Source organism: Pavona decussata, unplaced genomic scaffold (genome assembly GCF_977016875.1).
Source record: "Pavona decussata unplaced genomic scaffold, jaPavDecu1.1 SCAFFOLD_69, whole genome shotgun sequence".
Classification (NCBI taxonomy): Eukaryota; Metazoa; Cnidaria; class Anthozoa; order Scleractinia; family Agariciidae; genus Pavona; species Pavona decussata.
In genome coordinates, this window is record NW_028145488.1 from 2,568,199 (window position 1) to 2,593,646 (window position 25,448).

A 25,448-nucleotide genomic window follows, 5' to 3' on the forward strand; every position below is an offset into this window, starting at 1 on the left:
GCACTAAACGATGTCCCGAGGGTGTCCGCTATAACGAGAGTTGACTGTACAGGAAAGCAGTAATACTCCGAGTTTCTTCATGGTACAAAAACTGAATTAAGTCAGCTCCAAGCGTTTCAGCAGAAAAAAGGCGAAAATGTCAAAAAATCGTTTTTCTTCAGTTTTCAAAAACGAATGAGACACAAACCAAACCAATACACCGTATTCACAAATGGCGGATGCGCGGGAAAAAACTGGCACTAGGCATCAAAACGAGGCGTTTTAGGATAAACCAAAAATAATTTGCCTGCGAGTACAAGCTCACAGAGAGACTATTTAGCTGATAAGCTCTTAAACAGCAAGTTTTTCAGATTACCGGTTTTATTCCGAACAAGAGAGGTCTCGTGTTTCTTGGTTCGTTTCTTGTAGCAATCCCAAATGCAAAATAGACAATCACGGAAACAAACCGGTTAGAGTTTTTGTTTCCGAAGGATTCAACTTTCGAGCGCAGATGAATAGAGATGCTACAGAAGTTTGTTTCGTATGTCTTTCGGAATCCAAAGGTAAAATAGGTCTTGAAGGAAATAAAATGAACATACAAAAGGATGCATTTCTAACGAGAGGTGCGTGATCAACTTCGTATCGGACGTTCCGAGCGCAAGAGAGACTACAACCATTTGTCTAAACCGCTATAATACCAAGGAAAAAAAGACGAAGATGACAACGAAAAGACGTGAAGGATGTGGAGAGAAACGGCTGGACGAATAATTCAAAAAGAAGCAACAGGTGAACCAAGACTTGTCTGTTTCGATTCATTTATATTGTAGCCGTACTGTAAACAACAAGCAGAGAATGCAGTCCCCTCAAAATTCATAATTTGTTAAATCAATCAAGTCATCAAAATCCAACTGTTTAATAATGGAACAAGCTCAGAAGGAACATTTCTTGCCTGAATGAGAAATTTGTATTCCGTGAAACAGGGACTAGAGGACACAGTATTGTGGCTTTTTAACCGGCATTTCGGTTGAAATCATTAAAGATTTGCATACTTAATTAGGTAATTTGTCAGAATTAGATTATCGTATTTCGCTTTACACTGGGTTCCTAAACTTGCCATTCCTTGTAATGCAGTTACAATACGGTCTAAATGCATTTGAGGGTGACATTCCTGAATTTCCTTGCAGGGTCGTTTTCTTAAAATTGATACCTTACTTCCAGTAGTTCCTCTTGACTTTGGTAAGTGCCACATTTTCAATGACTAAGACTTGCATGAATCTTGGCCAATCTTGCGATGCATGATATCTTTTTTATTTTGGGGGGAAAAGCGCCTAAAATGTACCGAAATATTCAAGTCTTGGCTCACATATTGTTTCCTTAGTTTAACTTTTCTTTCAGTAGCTTCCCTCCACCTACTTTTGTTTTCGTTTTTTAGGCATTAGAGCTGTTCACAATAGTAGGAGTCGGTTTTTGTAGCTTTTGTGATCGGAACTTCCGATCGAGTAGTAATCACCACGCAACCCTCTTTGGAACTGCGTCCGTTTGTAGATTCATTTTCTTTCCTTCAAAACCTGTTTTAATTCACTTTCCAAAAAATACATTGAATAAACCTTTGTGGCTCCTGCTAGAGTGAAGATCTTTCTGACAACTTTTCATATTTTCTGTAGACATTACACTAGAAGGTTTGAAACAAACAATCTAACTCAGTTTTTTCCCGTGAGTGTCTAGTTTGCATTTGAGATTGCTACAAGAAGCCAACCAATAAATAATGAACACTAGAACTTGAACTCGTTCGGACTAAGTGATCAGAAAAACTCAATTTTTAGAGACTCAGCACTTATCGACCCTCTAGAAGCTTACATTCGCTGGAAATTTTTTTTGTTTATCCTAAAACGCCTCGTTTTGATGCGTAGTGCCAGTCTTTTCCGCGCGTGTCCGCCGTTTGTGAATACGGTGTATATAACTTGAGTTTGACCAGAAAGCTTCAATGATGAATTATTGCACAGTTGAATCTTAATAACTTGAACCAAGAAAATAATCAGACCACTCATTATAGCGACATGAAAAGTTCGAATTATCTGCGGTTGAATTACGTAAAAGCGGAAAGCAGGAGAAATTGCATATAGTTCGAGGTTTTAAGGATTCTAGTTACCAATTCTGTACTATAGCAAGTTTACGTTGGCGAAAGTTGAATTCTGCGAGAGAGTGAAGGGCAACTTCATTTGTAGCAAAAATGTTTTCTGAGGGTATTAAGAGAAAATCTTTTCCTGCTTTTCACCATTTCTTAGTTTTGTTAATTTAAAGACCGAGGCGCAGGAAAAGTAGGTGCAGCCAGCAAATTGTGTTAAAACTAGCGCCCGTACCCTGGAATGGCGGACAAGTGTTAACATTACTGGTGCTAAGGCAGGGCACGAAGATCAAACGGCCTACGAGTATTGTAACAGTAGAGTTAAGGCCCGTTCCCGGCACAGTGATCCACGTTCTTTGCCGTCGCAGTGCTCCGCTTTTCGCCATTGCACCAATAAAAAAGGCCCGTTAATGCAAGTGCCCATGTTCGACCACTATTTCAGGGCTCCAAGATCAAACGGCCTACGAGTATTGTAACAGTAGAGTTAAGGCTCGTTCCCGGCACAGTGGTCCCCGTTCTTTGCCGTCGCAGTGCTCCGCTTTTCGCCATTGCACCAATAAAAAAGGCCCGTTAATACAAGGCCCATGTCCAAGTACAATTTCAGGGCCCCAAGATCAAACAGCCTATGAGTATCATATCAACATTAGAGTTAAGGCCCGTTCCCGGCACAGTGCTCCACGTTCTTTGCCGTCGCAGTGCTCCGCTTGTCGCCATTGCACCAATAAAAAAGGCCCGTTAATAGAAGGGCCCATATCCGAGCACCATTTCAGGGCCCCAAGATCAAACAGCCTATGAGTATCATATCAACATTAGAGTTAAGGCCCGTTCCCGGCACAGTGCTCCACGTTCTTTGCCGTCGCAGTGCTCCGCTTGTCGCCATTGCACCAATAAAAAAGGCCCGTTAATAGAAGGGCCCATATCCGAGCACCATTTCAGGGCCCCAAGATCAAACAGCCTATGAGTATCATATCAACATTAGAGTTAAGGCCCGTGCCCGGCACAGTGATCCACGTTCTTTGCCGTCGCAGTGCTCCGCTTGTCGCCATTGCAGCATTGCATTGTCCGAGCACCATTCAGGGCAACACGATCAAATGTTTCAGCGGTACAGTACTTCCAATGCATATTTTCAAAAAAAAAAAAAAAAAAAAAAGAAAATAGACCATTTCCGAATTACTTTGAACCTCATTATAAAAGCGAGGCCAAACGCTAAAGGCTTTCATATTGAGGTTCACAGCAACTCGGAAATGGCCAAATCATTTTCAAGTCTTTTCCTTTGATACAAAACAGGACTTGCTTCAGCTTTGGCTTCAATGAATGGTTTTTAACCTCGTCGTCAAACCGGATCAACGTTTTACAAAAAACAGAAAAAACAAATCCGAATTCGAAATGTTCCATCAAACTGAGAGGCGTGGGATATTCTTGTGGCTTGGTTTCATTTCTAATCGGTGGGGAAAAGGGTGCGACTTTATTTTAACCAATCAGAGCGTTACAAACGAAAACCTAAACAAACGAAGAAAAACTTGCAATGAACAATTAACAAAAACATCACCAAAAACAAAAGTGTATCACATGTTGTTCTCGCTGGGTGTCCATTCATCTCTTTTAAGGTTAATTCTAAGCTGGCACATGGAGAAAATGCGCCCCGGTTGATGAATATCGTATCGTCATCATCTCACTGCTGTGAAATGTGTTGGTATTGTAAGTAATATATCAAACACAAGGAAGAGTGTTTCATACGATTTTCAAACAACGAGAAGTGCGCCTCGCTTTTTCAGCCAACTATTCGAGGTGTTTAGAAATCGCATCAAACACTCTTTCGTGTGTTTGATGTAACTTCTCAAACCATTAATAGCTTATGAAGACATTCAAAGCACTCGTTCACTAAATTTTAAGATACTCAAGATCACATTTCCAAATCTCCTTCATTGTGGTGATGTGATTTGTTTTCTCTAAATGAATTATTAATGAGTTTAAAAAGGAGAAATTCTATGTTGATCTCTGTAAATCAAACAGCAGATATAAACAAATTCCTTCAATTGACGAGTTTCTTTGTTCCCTTCGCTCATGTTCTGATGGACCAATTGGTATTTTAGGAACATTTCACGTTGATCTATGTAAATCAAAAACAGATATCATACTCAAGCATTTAAACTTCAAATGGTTTAATAATATAGAGTCAATTTCATATTCGCCTCTTGTAATCTACTTGGCAAAAGTCACTTGGAATAAAACATTCAACCCTGCAATTGCGTTACAAGGATTATAGAAAAAGACAAAATCTTCTAAATTTGTGTCTTCTGATTTAAAATGTTAAATCTGCCTTAACGTCTATGTACAATTGAGGAACCAAATGCGCCCTGTTAGAAATATGTACGGCTGTACAATTGCTATCTACCTAACTACAAAACTTATACCATGTCTTTGGTTTGTACAGCACGACATTGCATGAAATAATGTTCACGTTGGTTACACTTTGCTTAATGAAAGCAATAACATTTGGCAAGAAACAATTTTCTCCCGTACTTGAATTACAGGAGATTTGTCAGCATAAGGATCATAGAAAAAAGACAAAACCTTCTGAATTTGTGTCGTCTGGTTCTAAAATGTTAAATCTGCCTTGAACTTCAAGTTCGTTAATGTCTATGTACAATTGAGGTACCAGATTGAAACACCCCAAGTTTGAAATATGTACGGCTGTACATTTGCTGTCTACCTAACTAAAAAGCTTATACCATGTCTCTGATATAATGTTCTCATTTCTTACACTTAATAAAACCAATAACATTTGGCACGAAACATTTTCATGCCGCACAAGGATTCAAGAAAAAAAGACAAAACCTTCTCGATTTGTGTCTTCTTATTCTAGAAATGTTAAATCTGCGTTAACGTCTATGTACGGCTGTAACAATTGCTATCTACCTAACTACAAAACTTAAACTATGTCTTTGGTTTGTACAGCACGACATAGCATGAAATAATGTTCACGTTGGTTACACTTTGCTTAATGAAAGCAATAACATTTGGCAAGAAACAATTTTCTCCCGTACTTGAATTACAGGAGATTTGTCAGCATAAGGATCATAGAAAGAAGACAAAACCTTCTCGATTTGTGTCTTCTGATTCTAAAATGTTCAAATACAATTCAGCTGCTTTGACTTTCACGGTCTTCAACAGCTATTTACATTACTTACACTTAAAAGGTAATTTCTTCAACAAACCGATCCATTTGGGAATTATGAGACGAGAGAAACCCCACAGTCACCCCAACAGCAAATGACACTCAATTACTACTTCGGCATTCTGCAGGTAACAGTGAGCCGATACCAGCTTCACATGCGATACGATATTCGTGAGATATTTTCCGATACTTGGCACTTTTTTATATCGATACTGTGACGCCTTTGCTCCAGACTTGTACTATGACGTCATTACCGTCGGTAGAATCCAGGCTTAAACGAGTAGAGAACGCTAAGTTGTTGTACTGCCAAGAGAACAGTAAAATTCTTCCGCAAAAAAAGGCTATGCTTAAAATTCCTCCAACGTTATGTGGAATACACATCACGCTTCTTTGAAGTTGTCAGTTTAACAGCATCGAAACAAAACCTGTCTCGTTCACAAGTATCGATACTTGAACACTCCCAGGTATCGACTTTGTGGTATCAATATCGACTCACCCTTACGCTGCAGACTTCAGACTGAGTATCGGTTGCAGACCGAGATAAAATTCTTCACCCAGCCTTGTGTGCAATTAGAAACGGCCAGGGTAACAGTACAAGGTATGTGCACAATAAAACAACAACATAACCATGCATTTGCATTACATGGCACATGTTGGGATCGACAGGAAGAGAAGCATCTCTGCGGGGAACTTGGATAGATTCTAAATATACAATGACACTTTCCAAGAAAACCGTAAACTCTTCCACTCCTACAGCAATGCTGTAAAAGGTGGTTCTACCTTTTGAGTTTGTTGATAAAATCCTCAAGCGTGACTATTCAAATGAAAGCTACTGAGCAGTACTTTCCTGTGGTGCTGTTTATTATGCTGCACAAGGTGGTTCTATTTTTTGAGTCTGTGAATGAAATCCTCAAGTGTGACCATTCAAGTGAAAGCTACTGAGTAGTATTTTCCAGTGGTGCCGTTTATTATGCTGTACAAGGTGGTTCTAACTTCTGAGTCTGTGGATGAGATCCTCAAGTGTGACCATTCAAGTGAAAGCTACTGAGCAGTACTTTCCTGTGGTGCTGTAGCTGCTCGAGGTGGTTCTATCTTTTGAGTCTGTGGATGAAATTCCTCACATGTGACCAATCAATCAAAGCTACTAAACACTACTTTCCCGTGGTGTTCTTCCTTGTCTTCTGTTTAATAAATTGAATTAGAGGATTTCCTTAAATTTTGAGTTTTAGATGCTCTTTGGAGTGAAACTCAGATTCATGCCGAGTTTAATTTTCTAAATATCCTCACGATTGTGTCCAACCCGTTGATCTCCTTTGCACTTGCCTCACATCTAATAGCAAATGTTTAATCAGATTTTATCTCGGACTGCATTTTATACCCAGCCTCCAACTTTTCAAAACTAACCTGCTTTCGTCACGGTGCACAGAATTTTCTCCCAAATGCTCGAACCTCTTACATCACTTACTACACAAAAAAATGAAGAATTTGGCTTGGTGTCTGGTTGAAAGGATCATTGATAACTCTTAATCTGTCAAGATTTCATTCCACTCTTGGGTCATTAATCAAGCAAGCGCCGCCACCAGTGGTAAATACAAAATAACGTATTTTGAGCTAAGAAATGGAGCTGCCTTGAAACGAAGGCTTATGCAGGGATTCCTTCAATCAATCTACATTATCGTATCGTATCGTAGCTTTGTTTAACGATAATTCCCTGCATAAGCTCAATTACAAGCTAGTTCCAGTTCAACAAGTCCAAAATTAAACTACTCAACAAAAGGAGCCCCGTTACCTTTGACAAACACAATTAACACAGAGGCAAATTTGAAGACAGGAGACAGTTAACCCTTTAAGCCCCTATGGAGATCAGTAGCTTTGTCCTCCTTGAAATACCGTAAACTGCCGCTTCTAAGCCCTGGCCTGATACAACTTCGTAAGGGGTTTTAGATGGCCTTATAAACGGAGGGGATTATATCCTTGGGAGCTTATAACCGGAATAAAAACACCGTTTCTAAACGAGCTATAGCAGTGTTGATCGAAATACGTATTTTATTTACTGGTTTTTAATTAAGCTTTAAAATGTCAATAATTGGAACAAAATTAAAACCAACAATACGAACGAAACTAGATGGCGGCTTATATCCGGGGGGGTGGGGGGAGGGGCTTATAATGGGATGTATTTTTCGGTTTACAGGTAGATGGGCCTATAACCGGGAGGGATTATAAGCGGAGGAGGGGGGAGGGTGGGGGGCTTATAAGCGGAAGTTTAAGGTATCGGTAAAACATCAAACACGCAGATCACGAGAATATAGCAAATGATCACTGAAAGATAAACTGATTTTGAGCAATTTCTCCCAACAAATACAACAACAAATATGAAGACACCGATGAGAATTTGCGGTTTGATATTAGGGCTTAAACGGTTAATGACACTGCTAAGCAAGGTTGATACTCTTCACCATTTCTCGAGTGCGCTTAAAACTTTCCAAGTGTCCATAACTCGATAGACACACAGCTAAAAGGATGAAAAAGACGCGGTTTGGTACGGAGACAAGTGGCGGTACGTGCAAAACGTCGCCTGGTTATTTAGACTAATCCTTTCATAACAAAACTAACAGAAAACGGTATAAAAACCATACAAGGGTGAGCGAAGAAAATCTAAAACCGTCGGAGCTTCCTTAAGTTTATTAGTTACGGGCGTTCTGAACTTCCTTTTCTTTCATGCAAGAAACCGTATTTTTGCGCCGTTTTGAAAATCACTTCAACTGATTTTAGAGTTAAGTTCAAAAGCAAAGTTCGACGCATTGAATCGCTATCGTCCAACGAACTTTTGTGTCTATAATTAACATACTAATGAAAAAAAAAAAAAAAAAAAAAAGCCGGCTTTGGCAAATGATATAAAAGAAAAACGTTTTCATTGTCCAATAATACGAAAAGTTACCTAGCCGTTACCTTGCTTCTATTATTTTTATATCAAAGTTACAAACTTGTTTACCTTAGAAAATCCGATAGATCCAATCTGTAGTTTGTTTAGTTCTTGCTGAGCTCCTTACTAGCATAGCCCCACGGTGGGCTTTGAATTATTCCCGCCGCTATTTGTCGTTTCATTTTCTTATAAAGAGTGACTTGAATTCACTCCAATCCAAAGATTTAACTTCTGTGTCGACTAAATTTACGTGCTCCGGACTCATTTTCCATCTTTCCGGTTCTTAAACAAAGTTTTCTTCTTCATTAGCGACCGAGAACAAATTTTCTTAGTTGAATGTAACTTGCACGTGTTATCATGATTGCATGGATGCAGCGCATGCGTCAATCGAGTTATGGATACACGCCTTCGTTATTGAATTTAATTGGGTGAATTTACTTTCACTTTGCTCGCAGAGTGGTAGGTTCTAGCACATACGTTCCTCTCCATACAGGCTTACCGTTAAACTTAGAGAAGTTAACAACTTACAGTCTGCAAAACAGTTGCTAAGATCACATCCAAGGCCTCTACTTGTAGAACTGTGGTCGTTGATTGTCAAACTCAGAGTAGTTAATGTGTCACTTCTTGCCAGATTGTTGCACAGTTCCAGTAACTGATCTTCACTCACTTCACTACAGCTATTGATTGTAAGCCTGAGAGTTGTTAATGACTCATTTCTGGCCAAACCATCACCCAGATCCGTTATCGAGACTCCAGCCGCGTCACTGTAGTTGTTGATTGTAAGAGTGAGAGTAGTTAATGACTTGTTTAACGCCAAACCATCCTTCAGACCCAGTCCCCAGCATTGACTCGTTTCACTGTAGTTGTTGACTGTTAGAGTGAGTGTATGTAATGACTGGTTTGACGCCAAACCAGGACCCAGACTCCTTATACAGTATCCAACCGTGCCACTGTAGTTGTTGATTGTAAGAGTGAGTGTATGTAATGACTTGTTTGACGCCAAACCAGGACCCAGATGCAGTCCCCAGTCTCCGACCGTGTCACTGTCGTTGTTGATTGTAAGAGTGAGTGTATGTAATGACTGGTTTGACGCCAAACCATGAACCAGATCTTGTATCCAGACTCCGCCCGTGCCACTGTAGTTGTTGATTGTAAGAGTGAGTGTATGTAATGACTTGTTTGACGCCAAACCAGGACCCAGACCCCCCATACAGTATCCAACCGTGCCACTGTAGTTGTTGATTGTAAGAGTGAGTGTATGTAATGACTTGTTGTACGCCAAACCAGGACCCAGACTCCCCATACAGTATCCACCCGTGCCACTGTAGTTGTTGATTGTAAGAGTGAGTGTATGTAATGACTTGTTTAACGCCAAACCGTCATGCAGAAATAGCCAAAGGAAGAAACTGTCGCTAATGTGGCTGTTGATGGTAAGGGAGAGTACCGTTAAAGACGCGTTTTTCGCCAAACTGTTGCTGAGGTCTATTTCCTTGTCAGTGAGGGAATATAATGCAAAAGTGAGAGCGAGTGTAGCTAAGGAGGTGTTTTCCAACACCACTTCAAAGAGACGTTGCATCCACCCTACGTTGTCGCCAGGGCAGTTTTCGATTGTAAGTGCAAGTGTTGTTAATGACGTGCTGTTTGTTAAACCGTCATTCAGACCCTGTGCCCAGTCATCACTCACGCCACTGATTGTGAGACTAAGTTCACTTGTTCCAGTATCCTTAACTTTGGTGAATACTGAAGGTAATAACGAGGGCTCATCAATATAGAAATGAAGGCCCCAGGGAGAACAGTTTGATATCAGGTTATGGACAATCACCTTTAAGTTTGCATTGTGGTTCGCACCTGAAAACCGCTCAATAGCAGCCTTCCCATTAGTGGTCAATTCTCCCCAAATGTTGAAAGTAACAGGATGTACGCACTTTTCTATTTTTAGGTAGCTCGTAAGACTGCTTGCAACATCGTTAGGTAGGTTTCCGTGAATGTTAAGAGTGAGTCGACACGGTGTGGACTTAACCAAGAGTCTCCCGACAGCTTCTATAACTTCACAGCTCACCTCACCCCAGACGTTCAATGTCTGTTCTAAATTAAAACTGCTCTTAGCCAAAACAGGAGTAAGACAAGAGACCTTAGTAGCCGCAATGTTTCCACTGGTATTCGGGTGGAATGTACACGACTGCTTTGCTTTGTTAGCTGAAATTATACCTTTAACAACATTCGTCCATCTGTCAGGAAGTTCACCAAAGATTTTTACTTTCAAAGCATCCACGGAGCAATTTTGCAAGAAACCTCTTTCTAGGAAGACGATGTCTGATTCGCTCACCCTTCCAAAAACAACCAAAGTAAAAGATTTCAAAAAGTCTTGTTCTGAAAGTCCTTCACAAAGGGCAGCAGCTAATGAACCTTGCATCTCTCCAGAAATGGTGATGACAACAGAGGTCAAAGACGTGTTCAGTAAAACTCTTTTCAAAGCCAGTATTGCAGTGTCACCTATTGAACCATAAATCTTGAGGACAACTGACTTCAATGGTGTATCCGCAGACAATCCTTTTTCAAGAGCTCTGGCCCAAGCCTCGCCCCACTCATTAAACAGTTCAAACGTCACGGAGGTCAAGGTGTTGCTTGCAGCCAAACTGTTACCAACGATATCAGCTATGTCAGACGAGAGGCTTTGAAGAGTCCTAAGAGTAACTGACATTAAAGTCGAGTTTTGAGATAGTCCATCGTAAAAGGCATTTCCGAGAGTTTCTAATCTGGAAACGAACAAACTCCGTACTTTTGGACAGGATTTAAGGTAATCAAAAGCAGAATTTACTTCGAAATCTCCCTGAGAACACACAGATAAATGAACAGGATGCCATAATTGTGAAAAGTTCCGGCAGTATTTTGCAACCTCAAAAAAACTAGAATAAGAATAGCGGCTGTGTCCGCGCACTTCCACAGTGAAAGGGGAAGGAATGAACGAGAAAAGAGCCATCGCCACTTTTTCAGCATTCCCACTTTCACTGAAACTTTCAGTAAAAAACGATGCTTCTTCCTTTGAGCACTCGCGCCAGTCCCAGTTGTCACTCTTCAGTTCCTCACCAATCTGTCTGAAAAGGACACTCGCTTGCTCACCCAGTATACCGGACAAAAACAGAAACACTTGACGGTATTTTACTACAACATGGTCATGGAAGTCTAACTGAAACTCTTGGAAGATATTGACCTCTTCTCTCAATATCTTAAGTGCTAGGTATAGTGCGGCCAAGTACTCTTGAAACGTCTTATGAAAGAAGAAGTACTCATGTTGGGGGTTTATCCTCTTCAAGCTGGCTTCCTTGAAAACAAGGCCTAGTTTCCGAGCAACCAGATCTTTATATCTCCTTTCAAATCTTTCCAGTTCTCCTTCACGAAAAGAATGACGATATTCTAATAGACATGTCCAGGCCAACTCTCCCAATACCAGTAAGCTCTCTTCGAATTGCTTCTCCAGAGCTTTTTCGTCCCTGGGAACTTCCCAGCCATGTTTCCCACAAAATCGTCGTAGAAGACATTGAATAATGATATGATAGAGTTCAGTACGACGAGATGGAAGCTCTCCTTCAAAGTCTTCAAAAACAACACAGAGAAGGAGCAAATTCAATGGATTGTTTGGCAAAGCATGGAGGAAAGAGTTTTCCTGGATTGCTTTGATGAGCCTCTCTCCTTTTGACAAATGCTCACGCCCCAAATGATTAAAATGCTTTCTGATGTACTCAAAAGCATCTGTTTTTGTAAATCCTTCAATTTGCAAAAGAACGTCAAAGTCAACCTTCTGTCGTACCTCAATTCCCCTCTCTTGGCGAGATGTGGCCAACACATAACAAAATGGCAAACTTTTTTTACTAAGCAATTCATCCACATTGCATTTAAATTTCTCAGGTAGCTCATCCAGACCATCCAAAATCAACAAAACTTTTCCATGGTAGTGGAAATCTTTAATGTAACCTATGAGCTCTTTCCTGATCTCTTCATTTTCAGGTAGAAGTTGTTCATTGATGGCTTCCAATACGTCTCCACCAATGTCCCTGCATTTCAGCAATAGTACAATTTGAAACTCGGGAAAGGAATGGTGTTTTGGGATTTTTCCACTTGCCCAGTCATACGCGATTTTGAGACAAAATGTTGTCTTCCCAATACCAGGGCTTCCTTCTGCTAGTACGGTTACATCATCTGGGGCTACAAAGATGTCATACATGCCTACGTCATCGCGTCCAAGCTGGAAATCGGTTTTTCTCCTTGAAAGGATTCTCAGTCTCGTATAAACATCTTCCATGGGTAGCTTCAAGGTGTTCTCCCAAAGGAGTGGTTTCAAAAGCGACCGCTTTTTGTACGTATCTTTGAGAAAATTGACAACAAAAACCAGGCCTGGACCTACATAGGAACAACAAATAGTATGTTAGCCCAAGGGCTACAATTTTGTTTCAGCCCTAAAGTGTTCATCTACGGGATTAAAAAGCACTGTATTACATGTTGTCTACTAGATGTGTCTGTCTGTAATTGTGCTGGATTTCACAAAATACAGTCGAGCCTCCACACAAAGACCTCCCCTAAGCTCCTAAAATTTTACCTCTGTTATTTTTAACTTCACATAAACACAGCGGACAGGTCAGTTAAATTGACGCCAAAATCCATTTCCGTCTCGTGCCTTAAAATTCAGTAAAAGAGAGAGGCTGGACTCAGTGATGTCCTCAGGAAAACATTGCTACAGGAAGCCAAACAAAAAGCTACCTCTACTGACTTTGCTCTGAACACAGAGCGCGCCAAGTTTAAACCGAGATTCTTCTGCGGTTAATGGACGTTTCAGAGAGAATAGAGAGATTTAGAATCGCGTTTACAGCAAACAGCAAACATGAAATTCGCGTGTATGTTTTCTTGAAAATTTTAGTATCTAGATGAGAATTGCGGAAAATAATTCTGCCCTTTGATACTAACGCAAAACTACTCCACTGAGAAACTGAAAACAGCGAGCGGAAACCATAGAATAAACGTGGTCACGTTGTCATTTCTGCCGTTTGCCGAAACGTAATTCTAAATCAATCTAATAGGACAAGCTGAGCAAAACAAAAACGTTAATATGAACGGAAAGAGGGGAAGATATCCCTTTGTCCCACTCCACTAACATTTTGATGGGCTCAATTTCGGTGGATGGTATTTTCATGTGTGCTGCTGGTGTACTTAAAAACCTCCAATCAAATTAATTCCCCTCTGTTCGATCTTATGCCAGAAAAGAAGGTTACAACCGAAAAAACCTCTAATAAAATGGATAACTACAACACTAAAATGGAACATGATATACATTCAGAGGCTGTCAAGCAAGCTAGTTAACAATCGCAGAGGATCAATAATCGTGGGAAGTCATATAAATGGTTTGTTTTACTCACTCAGGGCAGGTTGCACTGTTGACAAAGGAAATTGGCCACAACCAGAGAAGCCTAAAACAGAAAGAAGAGCAATAAGTAATAAGCAGTCTACTTCTAAAGCATACTTGAAGTGGCTAACCTCATCCTTGTGCTGAAATTGCGTGTTATCATGCGAGTGGCACAATAATATTGATAGCAACAATCGCGTAGCCTTTGCAACTAAACAACAACTCGATCATGAAAAGAAGTTTAATCAACAATTTTTGGCCTTCTAAACTCAATAAATTGACTGGACAAAGGTCGAAACTTAAACCCCCGTGGAAAAGCCATGGAATCATGGTAACCACAATCAACGACAGCTTTTCTGCAGTTAGCATAACTGCAAATTTGTTTTCAATATTTCATTGCCGCATTATAACCATACGGAAGATGTCAAAGGAATGGAAAGATGGGACTTGAAGTGAAAAAGGATGCCTTTTCCGGCGTGACTGAAACAAGAACAAGTTGGAAAAGGCGTCTTGTTTCAGAGACTACTCAGATCATTATAGCACAACACGAAACATGGCTCACGGAAAAACACAACAGAAAAATCTTTAAGGCCACATCTCTGTGGAATTCCCACTACATGATCTAACACAGAAAAAGAGGGCCACAACCTACACCCCAAGACAAAAAAAGGCCAATGCATCGCCCATAAGACTTCACAGGCTAACGATTCAAAAACACTTCTTATGTTTCTGTTACTGAAAAAACATTTTACGGCTGTAAAGTAAGCTTAAGATAAATAAGTGCATGAATTATTGTTTTTAATGATTCATTGTTTCATTTGAAGTCACAACAAGTGATGTTAAAGATGTTTTTGTCAGGGTGCCAAGCGAAAACTACCTCCTAAGGCAATCTAGAACTTAAGCATAAGTGTCATCCTTTTTGCAACTCAAGCACTTTCCTAATGATCCTAACAGATTTCTGGATTAGCCCAATTGGCATGTTCTCTTCAATGTTATTCAGGTATTTTTAGAACCAGATTATAACTTCATGAAGTTGACAAAAATTTATTGCATGTGATTGGTTCAAGTATTTCCCACCTACCTTCATTACTACTTCTCCAGTGAGTTTGAGAGGCTGCAGGGAAAGGAATCGGGCTGTAACCTGCCACTGAAGACTGACTGCCACCAGGATAACCTTCAAAGTGGAGAATTGTAATAAACAAAATTATCAAACATGGCACTTTGGAGAATGAATGACATACTGATTCAGAGGCATCAACAAACTGGACTCTATAAGCGCACCTATGTGTTAATACCTCCAAGTTTTGTATTTTGCGCTTATGTAAGAGAGTGGAGAGTATAAATTCTTTACCATAAACATGAAGCAGAGAAAATTGAACATACTGTTAAAAATGATGTACCAAGACAGCAGACATTTTTGTAAATGGTATGTGACAGCTTAATTGTGATCGTTTAGAGTGTTTCCCACCAACCTTGAATTCCACTTATCAAATGACTTTGAGAGGCCACAGGGAAAGGAAGCTGTCTGTAGCCTGCTACTGAAGACTGACTTTCACCAGAAAAACCTTCAGAGGAGAAATTTGTACACAAATAAGTTGAAAAAAGCATTTTATGGGGTAAATGGGGTTAGACAGGTAACAGCTTGCTATAAAATATAGTTGTATGACTGTCATGTATATATACTTGAGCACATTTAATGGATCTTTCTACAGGACTTTTGTTAATGGCATTTCTTAAATGGAACCAGCTTTTGTTTTTCAGAAACGTTTACCACTTTTTGTTTGCAAGTAAAAGCTAAGTAGCCAATGTGTGTGGAACGGCAGGCACCAAACTGGACTTCATCACATAACGATTCATAGAACCAATTGTCAGAATTGTTCTTGAAGATAAGTGGCACTCCAACTCTTGAACACACTTTCAGGTAAAAAAACAGGCTATATTACAGTAGATTTTATGGCACGTCTTAAAAAAAAAAAGTGAATGTGGGCTTGGGCCTGCTGGTTTTGATGATGTGTCATCTACTAAAGAAACTGCCTCCCTTTCCTAGCTAGCACCTACACATGCAGCTTACAATACTTGCATATAAATTGTATTGCAATTATTGTCTAAGAGCTTTTAAGCTAAAAAGGTGTATTGTTTCAGCACGAGAGACAGTTGACATTTTTTATAACTCGTACATGCTTTGACACTGCTTTTCTTGAGATTTCATCACATATTAAAATGTTTTTTAATCTACCTTCTGTTCTGCTTCTCAGATGACTTTGAGAGGCTGCAGGGAAAGGAAGCTGACTGTAACCTGCTACTGAAGACTGACTTCCATCAGAAAAACCTTCAGAGGGGAAAATTATAATCAGCAAAACCTTTAAGAGAGTAAACGAATGAAAATAAACTTAACAGCAGCTAACAAACTTTTGATTAATAATTAATAACAAAGCACACACAATTCAACGAATATCCTTGAATGGTTAAATGCAGGCGAGAATATCATATAGTACGCATGTTTCGAAAACGTAACTGTTTAATAATGCAGCAAGATATCTGACATATTTTGGAAATGCTGTGTGATAGCTTTCACTTGTTGTACTTGTTTTAAGTGTTTTCCCACTTACCTTCTCTTCCAGTTCTCGGATCAGTTTGAGAGGCTGCAGGGACAGGAAGCTGACTGTAACCTGCTAGCAAAGACTGACTTCCACCAGAAAATCCTTCAGAAGAAAAAATAATATGAGCAAAATGATCTGATATTTCAAAAATTGTGAGCTTTGTTGGCTAATTGTTTTTCTCACCTACCGTCAGTTCCACTTCTCAGATGGCTTTGTGGGTCTCCAAAGAAAGCCCGCTGACTGTAACCTGCTACTGAACACTGATCACCACCGGAAAAACCTTTGGAGGACAAAATTGTTTTAATTGTAATAACGTTGTACATAAAGGAAAATACAGGGAGATGTAAAGAATCGACCATAAGAGGACACAGAAAAAAATCTGTGTCCTCTTATGGTCGATTCTTTACATCTCCCTGTATTTTCCTTTACAAGATGCCTGCTATACTGGCATTACCCGTGATGCTGTGGCTGATTCATTTACTCCAACTGTATGTTTCACAGATTTATAAAACAATCCTTGCTAATGGAATAGTTTGAGTCACGAAGATCGCGTTACGTTGTTTCCCTTGTGTTATGCTACTCAGGGTTTCCAGGGAAATTGCGGGAATTCCATTGCGATAAGGTAAGCTTCCCAATGACCTCTTTTCTGTCTGCAACCGTGGTCTAAGACTGTCAAAGAAAGCACGATTCCTTCGCCAGGAACTCTCCAATTTCCACCGTTTTAGATGTCAAGTGTTTCTTAGAAGTTATTCTTTTGCTTTACCGCTTCAAAATAGTGAAATTTCCGTTTGAAAGCGGCACACTTGAGTCCACAACATGTTAACAATATGGCGCCACAAATTGTTGGAGACAATCAGAACAATACATCCCGAGTAGGAGAGGGGAGAGTTTAATGAACAAATTAATGTACAGATTTGTGGCAACGAGGAAGAAAAAAAAAAGAAATCGACCCGTTTTTAGACACGGTATGCCCCCTCAGGGCATCCTGCGTAATAATATCATGCAGTAACATTGTACATCATATTAATATCATTGTATTTTAGAAATTGTAAGTCAGAAGACAGGACATACACAAGGGAAAGCATCATTTTGTTTCTCTTCAGGTTCCAGTATCAACAAGCACATTTTCCTTACTGTTCTTCATATGTTTCTTATACTACTAGTTGGGAGAATTTGTTTAAACATCAAGTCATTTTTACTTAGTTGATCAGTCCACTCATTCTCATGCCTTATTAGTTTGATCAAATAGTGGAAACTATAAGGAGAAATGAGATGCTGATCTTGGTTTTGGGGTTTAAAGGGTTAAGCTAAAGATGCAGATCTTGTTATTTGTACCACTGGGCTAATACATGGAAACTGACAAAGGTTTTAACATAAGAAAGACAAGGTGACAACTTGGTCACTTATAAGAAGACCTATTTTATCAAAATGGAATAGTAATTATTACAACATTGTCATTAAAGGTTGATAAGATTGTAGCTACCGCAAGAAACCGTGAGAGTCACGGCATTTGCTTATATTGTTAACGTTTTATCAAGTTGTTATTTGTTTAAGAAAGGCCGGTAATTTATTTTAGGAATCGGCTTATTTAAGTAATGGTTTTCCGTAAGTAATGCTTTTAGTCTTTCGTAGAACTATCTAGAAGTTTCTAGAAAGCGCGTAATTTAAATAGCGCGCGCTCTTGTCGATCACGACACGATCACGACAGGACACGCGACAGCGCAAGTTAAGTAAAAAGTCAAACTGTTTCAGTTTTTTCGTCACAAGTCACAAGTCGTAAGCAAGTTCAAGAAGTTAGTAAAAGCCAAGTTAAGTGAAAGTTTAAGTACAAGAAAGCGCAAGAAAGTAATTTAAAGTTCACCAAGCTACAGTAGAAACTATCGTTCCACTTATTCGAAGGCAGCACCAAGGTAAATATTTTCGCTGCTTTTGTTATTACGAGTTAATGTTTCAATTAGCGTACGCGTACTTAGCGACGCTTGTAACGTAAGTTTTGCTACTTTGTATTGTTTTCTTATTTTCATTTATATTAACGCAAGTCAATGTCACTGTACTTAGCGTTTTCATTTAGTTGTTTTTATCCATTTGCGTAAATTGTAATTTTTACCTTTTGTTTAGCGTAACAATTATTTTTCATCCGCGTAATCTTGTACAGTTGAGTAATTTGTAAACATTTTAATCTTTAGTTTTCACGGTGTTGAGAGACAAGTTAAACCTTATTAAAGTCTGGAAACATCAGTAAAAGAGACTGTGTTCTTGCGAATCGCTGGAGCGACAGTGAGAACTTGCCGCAACCAAACATCAAAAATCAAGACGCAAATTCACGCCGGTGGTGATGGCGCGTGACCAGGTCGACCAACGAGATGATTGCGCGTGACCAGCCGAGCGAAGCGATGTAAACAAGTCCAAAGGTCAAGAATCAACGTTTCGCACGCGGATTTCGCAGTTAATTACATCCATTTTGAAATCACTGGTGATCCTTGGAATCTGATTGGTCCAAAATGGTGCAATTTATTCCCAAATTGCACCATTTTTTGCTCTAAATTGCATCCTTTCTTTAGCCCATCAAAATGGAAATGAAGTAACATTAATAGAATATTAATATTGACAATGATACTCTGTGATTTCAAAATGGATGTAATTAAGTGGTAATTGAACTTCGTGTCGTGCAATTTTGGTCTGAAATCATACTTGTGATTTCAAATCAAACTCGCGCTGCGCGCTCGTTTGATTTTGAAATCACGCGTATGATTTCAGACCAAATTGCACTCCACTCAGTTCGATTACCAATATAAATACAGTATATTATAAGTTAAAGAAGTCTTTATTTACGTTGAAACGTTTGAATTCTAAGAGACACTATTGAAGTTAAGAAGCCTTACTACCGTAGAAAGAAACAGATCTTGAAGTAGTTAATTTAGTGTTACTTGGGAGAGTAATTTAAAGTTTGTCGCATATTTATTTCCCATTTATTAAATCTAAGTACATTTTAAAAACATCGCACAGTTCGTTCGCTCGAATTATTTTAACACAAGTCGACCGTGCTATTACTATATAACTATATTTAAAGTTAAGAAGGTTAAGCGTATATTTAGCGTAAAATGTCCGGTTCAGAAATCCCCGTTGAGGAGCCGCTATCGTTATCGGTCAACAAGGAAAATGAAGATCAGCTCACGGATTCAATCGAAAGTCAACACGAAGAACATCAAAGAAGTACTCGAGAGCGAACTTTAACCGAAAAGGGTCAGGCGTATCAAGAATGTCGCCGCGAAGAAAAAGAAAAAGAAGAAGATCGCCTACTTAAGAAATTCAACGGAGTTTACGAAACATGGAAAAAGGAAGTCACGGTAATCGAAACGTTATTGGTCAGTGAAGCACCAACATCGCAAGGGGAGAAAGACGAAAGGATCTCCAACCTACAAACTCACTGCGAAAATGTCCACAAAGTCTACGAGAAGCTTCGGCAAATACGACTACCACGACAAGAAATCCTCCGCATGGTGGACACCTGCGACGCAGAGACACGCAATCTTCAACATCAAATCGATCGACAGTCCTTCAGAAAGGAACAGTCACGCAACGGTGAGGACAAAAGGTCAGTCTACAGTAAAGCATCCGCAAGGTCAAGAGCCAGCAGATCTTCAAGGGCATCCTCCATAGACTTAAAGAAGGCTGATGCAGCTGCAGAACTGGCCGCGAAACAAGCCGAGTTTGACGCTCTACAAGAAGAAGCGAAGTATAAAGAGGAAACAGCGAAGATGGAAGCGCAACTCAGAGCGGAAACAGCAAGAATTGAGAACGAACTCGCGCGGAGAAAACTGGAGTTGGAACAGATGGAAGTGAAGAAACAGATAGAGATAGCAAGAGCCAAGTTAATGGTATATGAAGAAGTCGAACAACCGGAAGACGACGTGGATTCCATTGAAGGCCATATCTTACACATACCTCCAACTCTACAGACAAACCGCGAGACAACTCCAACATCGTTCCCTCAGCCTATACCGATCAAAGATTCGATGACAGTTGTAAATGCTCCCAGACCGCTACCGCAGTCCAATCAGCACTCTCAGCAAGTAAATCAGTTGTACCTTTTCGATGAAAGCAATCAACTCCCACATGGTCAAGTTGATCAACGCCGGTCCTCTGATTGCCAAGATTCAACACCAAAGGCAGAAGGTACCGCCGCGATTATCACCGCAATAACTGACTCAATTAGTTTAAGCCGCCTCCCAGTACCTGAGCCAACTGTCTTCAGTGGCGAACCTATTCAGTATCCAGACTGGAAGTCCTGTTTCCATGCTCTAATCGACCGAAAAGCCTTGCCGCCAAGTGATAAGATGTACTATTTGAAACGATACGTTGGTGGAGCCGCCAGAGAAGCTATTAGTGGTCTCTTCCTGCAAAACTCCTCAGAAGCGTACGAAAGGGCGTGGAGCATCTTAGATGAGAGGTTTGGTCACCCGTTCATCATAACAAAGGCTTACAGGGATAAGTTACAACGATGGCCGAAGATCGGTGCCAGAGATCATCAAGGCCTCAGGAAGTTCGCTGATTTCCTATCAAGCGTGCTAACCGCAATGCAAGTAATACAGGGCCTCAATGTCCTAAATGATTACATCGAAAATCAGAAGTTACTCGTCAAGTTACCGGACTGGTTCATCGCACGATGGAACAGAGAAGCAAATAAACACCTGAAAGAACGCAAAACGTATCCTGATTTCAAGGCATTTGTCACCTTCGTCACTTCCGAAGCCGATCTGGTGTGCAACCCAATTTCTTCCTGCAATGCTGTGAAGGAGTTAGAAATGTCGGAAAACGTGCACAAGGGACAAAGAAACAAAGATATCAAAGGGAACAAGACTATCTTCTCCGCCAAGACAACTGAAGAAAATTTAAAAGAGCCAAAGGGAGATCTAAGACAACAGGTGGAATGCACAGTCTGTAAGAAGACAGATCATCACTTAGATGCTTGTTTAAAGTTCAAGACTGAAGCACTCCAGAAAAGACTCGAGTTCGTCAAAGAAAACAGACTCTGCTTTGGATGCCTGAAGAAAGGTCATGCCTCCAAGGATTGTCGAAAAAGATTGACTTGCTCTATGTGCAAGAAGAAGCATCCTACCTGTCTCCATGAAAACCGAAATGCCCCAGAGAAGAAAGAAGACAGAAGTGACAGTGAATCCAGGAGCGTTCCCAAGTCAACTTCGTACACTTCACAAGGTGTTTCAACTACTAGCACCTCAATGATAGTTCCTGTGTGGTTATCATCAAGCTCCAGACCTGACAAGGAACTACTGGTCTACGCTATCTTAGACACACAGAGTGACGCTACGTTCATTCTAAAGGAAACCTGTGACGAGCTTGGCGCAGAAACAGAGCCGACGAAACTTCGATTAAGCACCATCACGAGTCAAGAGTTACTCGTTAACAGCGAAAAGGTCTCAAGTCTCCAAGTAAGAGGATATAATGCCGATCTCAAGATCCCTATCCCTACAGCATATACAAGAACTGTGATTCCCACCGATGAAGGTCACATACCTACAAAATCCACTGCTAAGAGATGGGATCACCTACGAGCAATAGAAGACGACATGCAAGATTTGTTGGACTGCAACGTTGGTCTACTTATCGGATACGACTGCTCTCAAGCACTAACGCCAAGAGAAGTTATCGCAAGCAAGTCCAATGAGCCATATGGGATCAGAACAGATCTCGGTTGGAGTATCGTAGGCACTGCTAACGTGAACAGTGGAAGATCCTTTTGCCACAGAGTCGCCGTAAAAGAAGTACCAGTCGTAACAATGGGTGAAGTAATACGTGTCCTGGAGTCAGACTTTCATGAGAAGAAAGATGGAAAAATGACCTCTCAAGAAGACCTGCAATTTCTAAAGATCATGGAAGAAGGCATCAAAAGAGCAGACAACGGACACTACGAGATGCCATTACCATTTAAAGAACGACCTCTACTACCTGACAATCGCTCCACTGCACTCACACGACTTGAGCACCTGAAAAGAGGATTTCTAAAAGATGTAAAGTATAAAGAAGATTATATCAAGTTCATGAACGAAATTTTAAGCAGAGGAGACGCCGAAGAAGCCCCAGCAGCTGATCGAGAAGACATAAAGTGGTATATACCGCATCATGGTGTCTATCACCCAAAGAAAAACAAAATCAGAGCGGTGTTTGACTGTTCAGCGAAGTGCAAAGGAACTTCTCTGAACGACTATTTGCTCAGCGGACCCGACCTGACCAACAACTTGATCGGTGTTCTGTGCAGGTTCAGAAGATATCCCTACGCCATAACTTGTGATGTGGAGAAAATGTTCCATCAGTTTGTCGTACACAAAGAAGACAGAGATTACCTTCGATTTCTCTGGTGGCCAAACGGCGACGTCAGCCAAGAACCCAAAGAGCACAGAATGAAAGTGCATCTGTTTGGCGCGAGCTCATCGCCTGGTTGTGCCAGTTACGCCTTCAAGTACATGGCGAATCAAGAGAAAGAAGTGCACCCTGCAGCAGCCCAGTTCATGACGCATGATTTCTACGTAGATGACGGACTAGCCAGTGTACAATCTGTGGAGCAAGCAAAAGGTCTTATCCAAGGCGCTCGAGAAATTTGTAAAAGTGGCGGCCTTCGTCTACACAAGTTCGTCTCAAACGATCGTTCAGTACTCGAGTCAGTACCAAAGAGTGAAAGAGCAGTTGACATCAAGTTGGATCTACCGTCAGAACAGCTCCCGATAGAAAGAGTTCTCGGTGTACAATGGTCAGTAGAGCTAGACTGCTTTGGTTTCTCCATCGTCCTGAAGGATCAACCCCTGACTAGAAGAGGTGTGTTGTCGACCGTAGCTTCCGTTTATGACCCCCTTGGATTCCTCGCCCCCTTGGTCCTAAGAGCAAAGAAGATTCTCCAAGAAGTATGTCAGAAGGGCATCAGTTGGGACGATCCACTACCCGAAGAACTCAGGCCAAGGTGGGAGCAATGGAAGATAGATCTTCTACGTTTAAGAGAGCTGAAAATACCAAGATGTTTTGAGCCAAAGATGACAGGTCAAAGAAAGACCTACGAGTTGCACAATTTTTCAGATGCCAGCACCTTCGGATACGGACAGTGCTCATACCTGAGAGTCAAAGATGAAGACGACAACGTTAACGTCGCACTGGTAATGGGAAAATCTCGCGTCGCTCCATCGAAGATAACCACTATACCAAGACTGGAGCTTACAGCAGCGGTTGTAGCAGCAAAGATTGGCGTGATGCTAAAGGAAGAATTGAATTACGCAAGCCTTAAGCAGTACTTCTGGACAGACTCGAAAGTAGTAATTGGGTACATCAACAATGAGGCCAAGAGATTCCATACATTCGTAGCAAATAGAGTGCAGATGATAAGGTCCAACACAGATCCCAAGGACTGGCGGTACATCGACACCAAAAGCAACCCCGCTGACCACGCATCCAGGGGCCTAAGCGTTCAAGAGTTAATAAAGTCTAATTGGTTCAGTGGACCAGCCTTTCTGTGGGAGAAAGAAATTTCATTCGGTGGAGAAAGAATTCCTGCCATTCAGATTGGGGACCCAGAAGTTAGATCCACCGTCCTTGCAACTACAACCAAAAGTTCATTTAGCCTCGTCGACTGTATGACAAGATTCTCCGACTGGGCCAAGGCAGTAGGAGTAGTTTCATACCTAAAGAGACTCTCAAACAAGAACAAGCCAAAAACAGTTATCACATCGGTAGCTAAACGACAAGAAGCTGAAATACTCATCTTCAAGGAGGTGCAACGCACAGCTTTCGAGGATGAGATAAGAAGACTCAGCAACCAAGGAGAAAACTGCAAGCTCATGAAGAATAGTCCTCTCCTGAAGTTAGATCCCTTTCTTGACGATCATGGCTTGCTGCGAGTTGGAGGAAGACTTGAAAAATCCACTTTGCCGTTTGAATTGAAGCACCCGATCATCTTACCAAGAAGTTCTCACATCACCGACCTGGTAATTGGTCATTTTCACAAGAAGGTGAGACATCAAGGAAAAGGAATGACTATGAATGAGATTCGTTCTAATGGACTATGGGTCCTAGGTCTTTCCGCCGCAGTATCCTCACACATCCATAAATGTGTGCGATGTAGACGACAAAGGAGATCAACTGAAGGTCAAAAGATGGCTGCTCTCCCGCATGAGCTCTCGCGCAGTACACATAGAAGAGTTGGATGACATGACAACCGATGCCTTCATAAATGCATTAAGATGCTTCATCGCCATCCGAGGACCTGTTCAGCAGCTAAGGTCTGATCAAGGATCAAACTTTGTAGGAGCAAGAAACGAACTGGCAAGTGCCCTAAAGGAGCTGGACGGCGATAAGATTCAATCATATCTCACGAAGAATCGGTGTGATTTCGTCATGAATGTTCCGTATTCAAGTCATCGGGGAGGAGTATGGGAAAGGCAAATAAGGACAACCAGAAGCATCCTCAATGATATTCTCACAGATTTCAAGGGAAGACTTGACACGTCATCTCTTCGCACCTTTTTCTATGAAGTTATGGCGATCATCAACAGCCGCCCATTGACCTGCCAAACCCTGAATGACCCCAAGAGTTTAGAGCCTCTAACTCCAAATCATCTGTTGACCATGAAGAACACGTTAATCTCCCCACCACCAGGAAATTTCGTCCAAGAAGACATCTACGCCCGAAAGCGATGGCGAAAGGTACAATATCTTGCAGAGCAGTTTTGGGGTAGATGGCGAAAGGAGTATCTTCTCACCTTAAATTCAAGACAAAAATGGTCAGTACCAAGAAGAAATCTGAAGATTGGAGATATCGTCATCGTGCAACATGAGACCTCACGAAATGAGTGGCCCGTTGGCAAGATTATGGAGACAACGCTAGATACGGATGGTCTCGTTCGCTCGGTCAGAATCAAGCTGGGAGTTAAGGGTACCGAGAATGAGAGAAACAATTCCCAATCATCCATCATCGAAAGGCCGATCCAGAAAGTGGTTCTTCTCTTAGAAGGAGCTGATCCAAATTAAAGTAGTTTCAAATCGTTTACAGTGACTCCTCTCTCAGTGATATCGTGAAATTATTCATGATTTTGTGAAAGTTCTCTCAGATAATCATTAATAATTTGGTGGGAGTGTAGCTACCGCAAGAAACCGTGAGAGTCACGGCATTTGCTTATATTGTTAACGTTTTATCAAGTTGTTATTTGTTTAAGAAAGGCCGGTAATTTATTTTAGGAATCGGCTTA

General features: G+C 40.8%; 1 protein-coding gene across 1 annotated transcript in view; it reads right to left on the bottom strand.

Annotated features, from left to right (window-relative positions):
• Positions 1-8,671: 8,671 nt before the first annotated feature.
• The window catches only part of LOC146477770 (uncharacterized), a 96,693-nt gene continuing 79,916 nt past the window's right edge, over positions 8,672-25,448 (bottom strand). Inside the window, exons 6-10 of the mRNA XM_085113067.1 lie at positions 15,073-15,165; positions 14,682-14,774; positions 13,614-13,664; positions 9,583-12,603; positions 8,672-9,075 (exon numbers count right to left, since the gene is read on the bottom strand). Of these exons, the coding sequence (XP_084969193.1) occupies positions 8,672-9,075; positions 9,583-12,603; positions 13,614-13,664; positions 14,682-14,774; positions 15,073-15,165 (3,662 nt within the window). The remainder of the gene's footprint in view (positions 9,076-9,582; positions 12,604-13,613; positions 13,665-14,681; positions 14,775-15,072; positions 15,166-25,448) is intronic.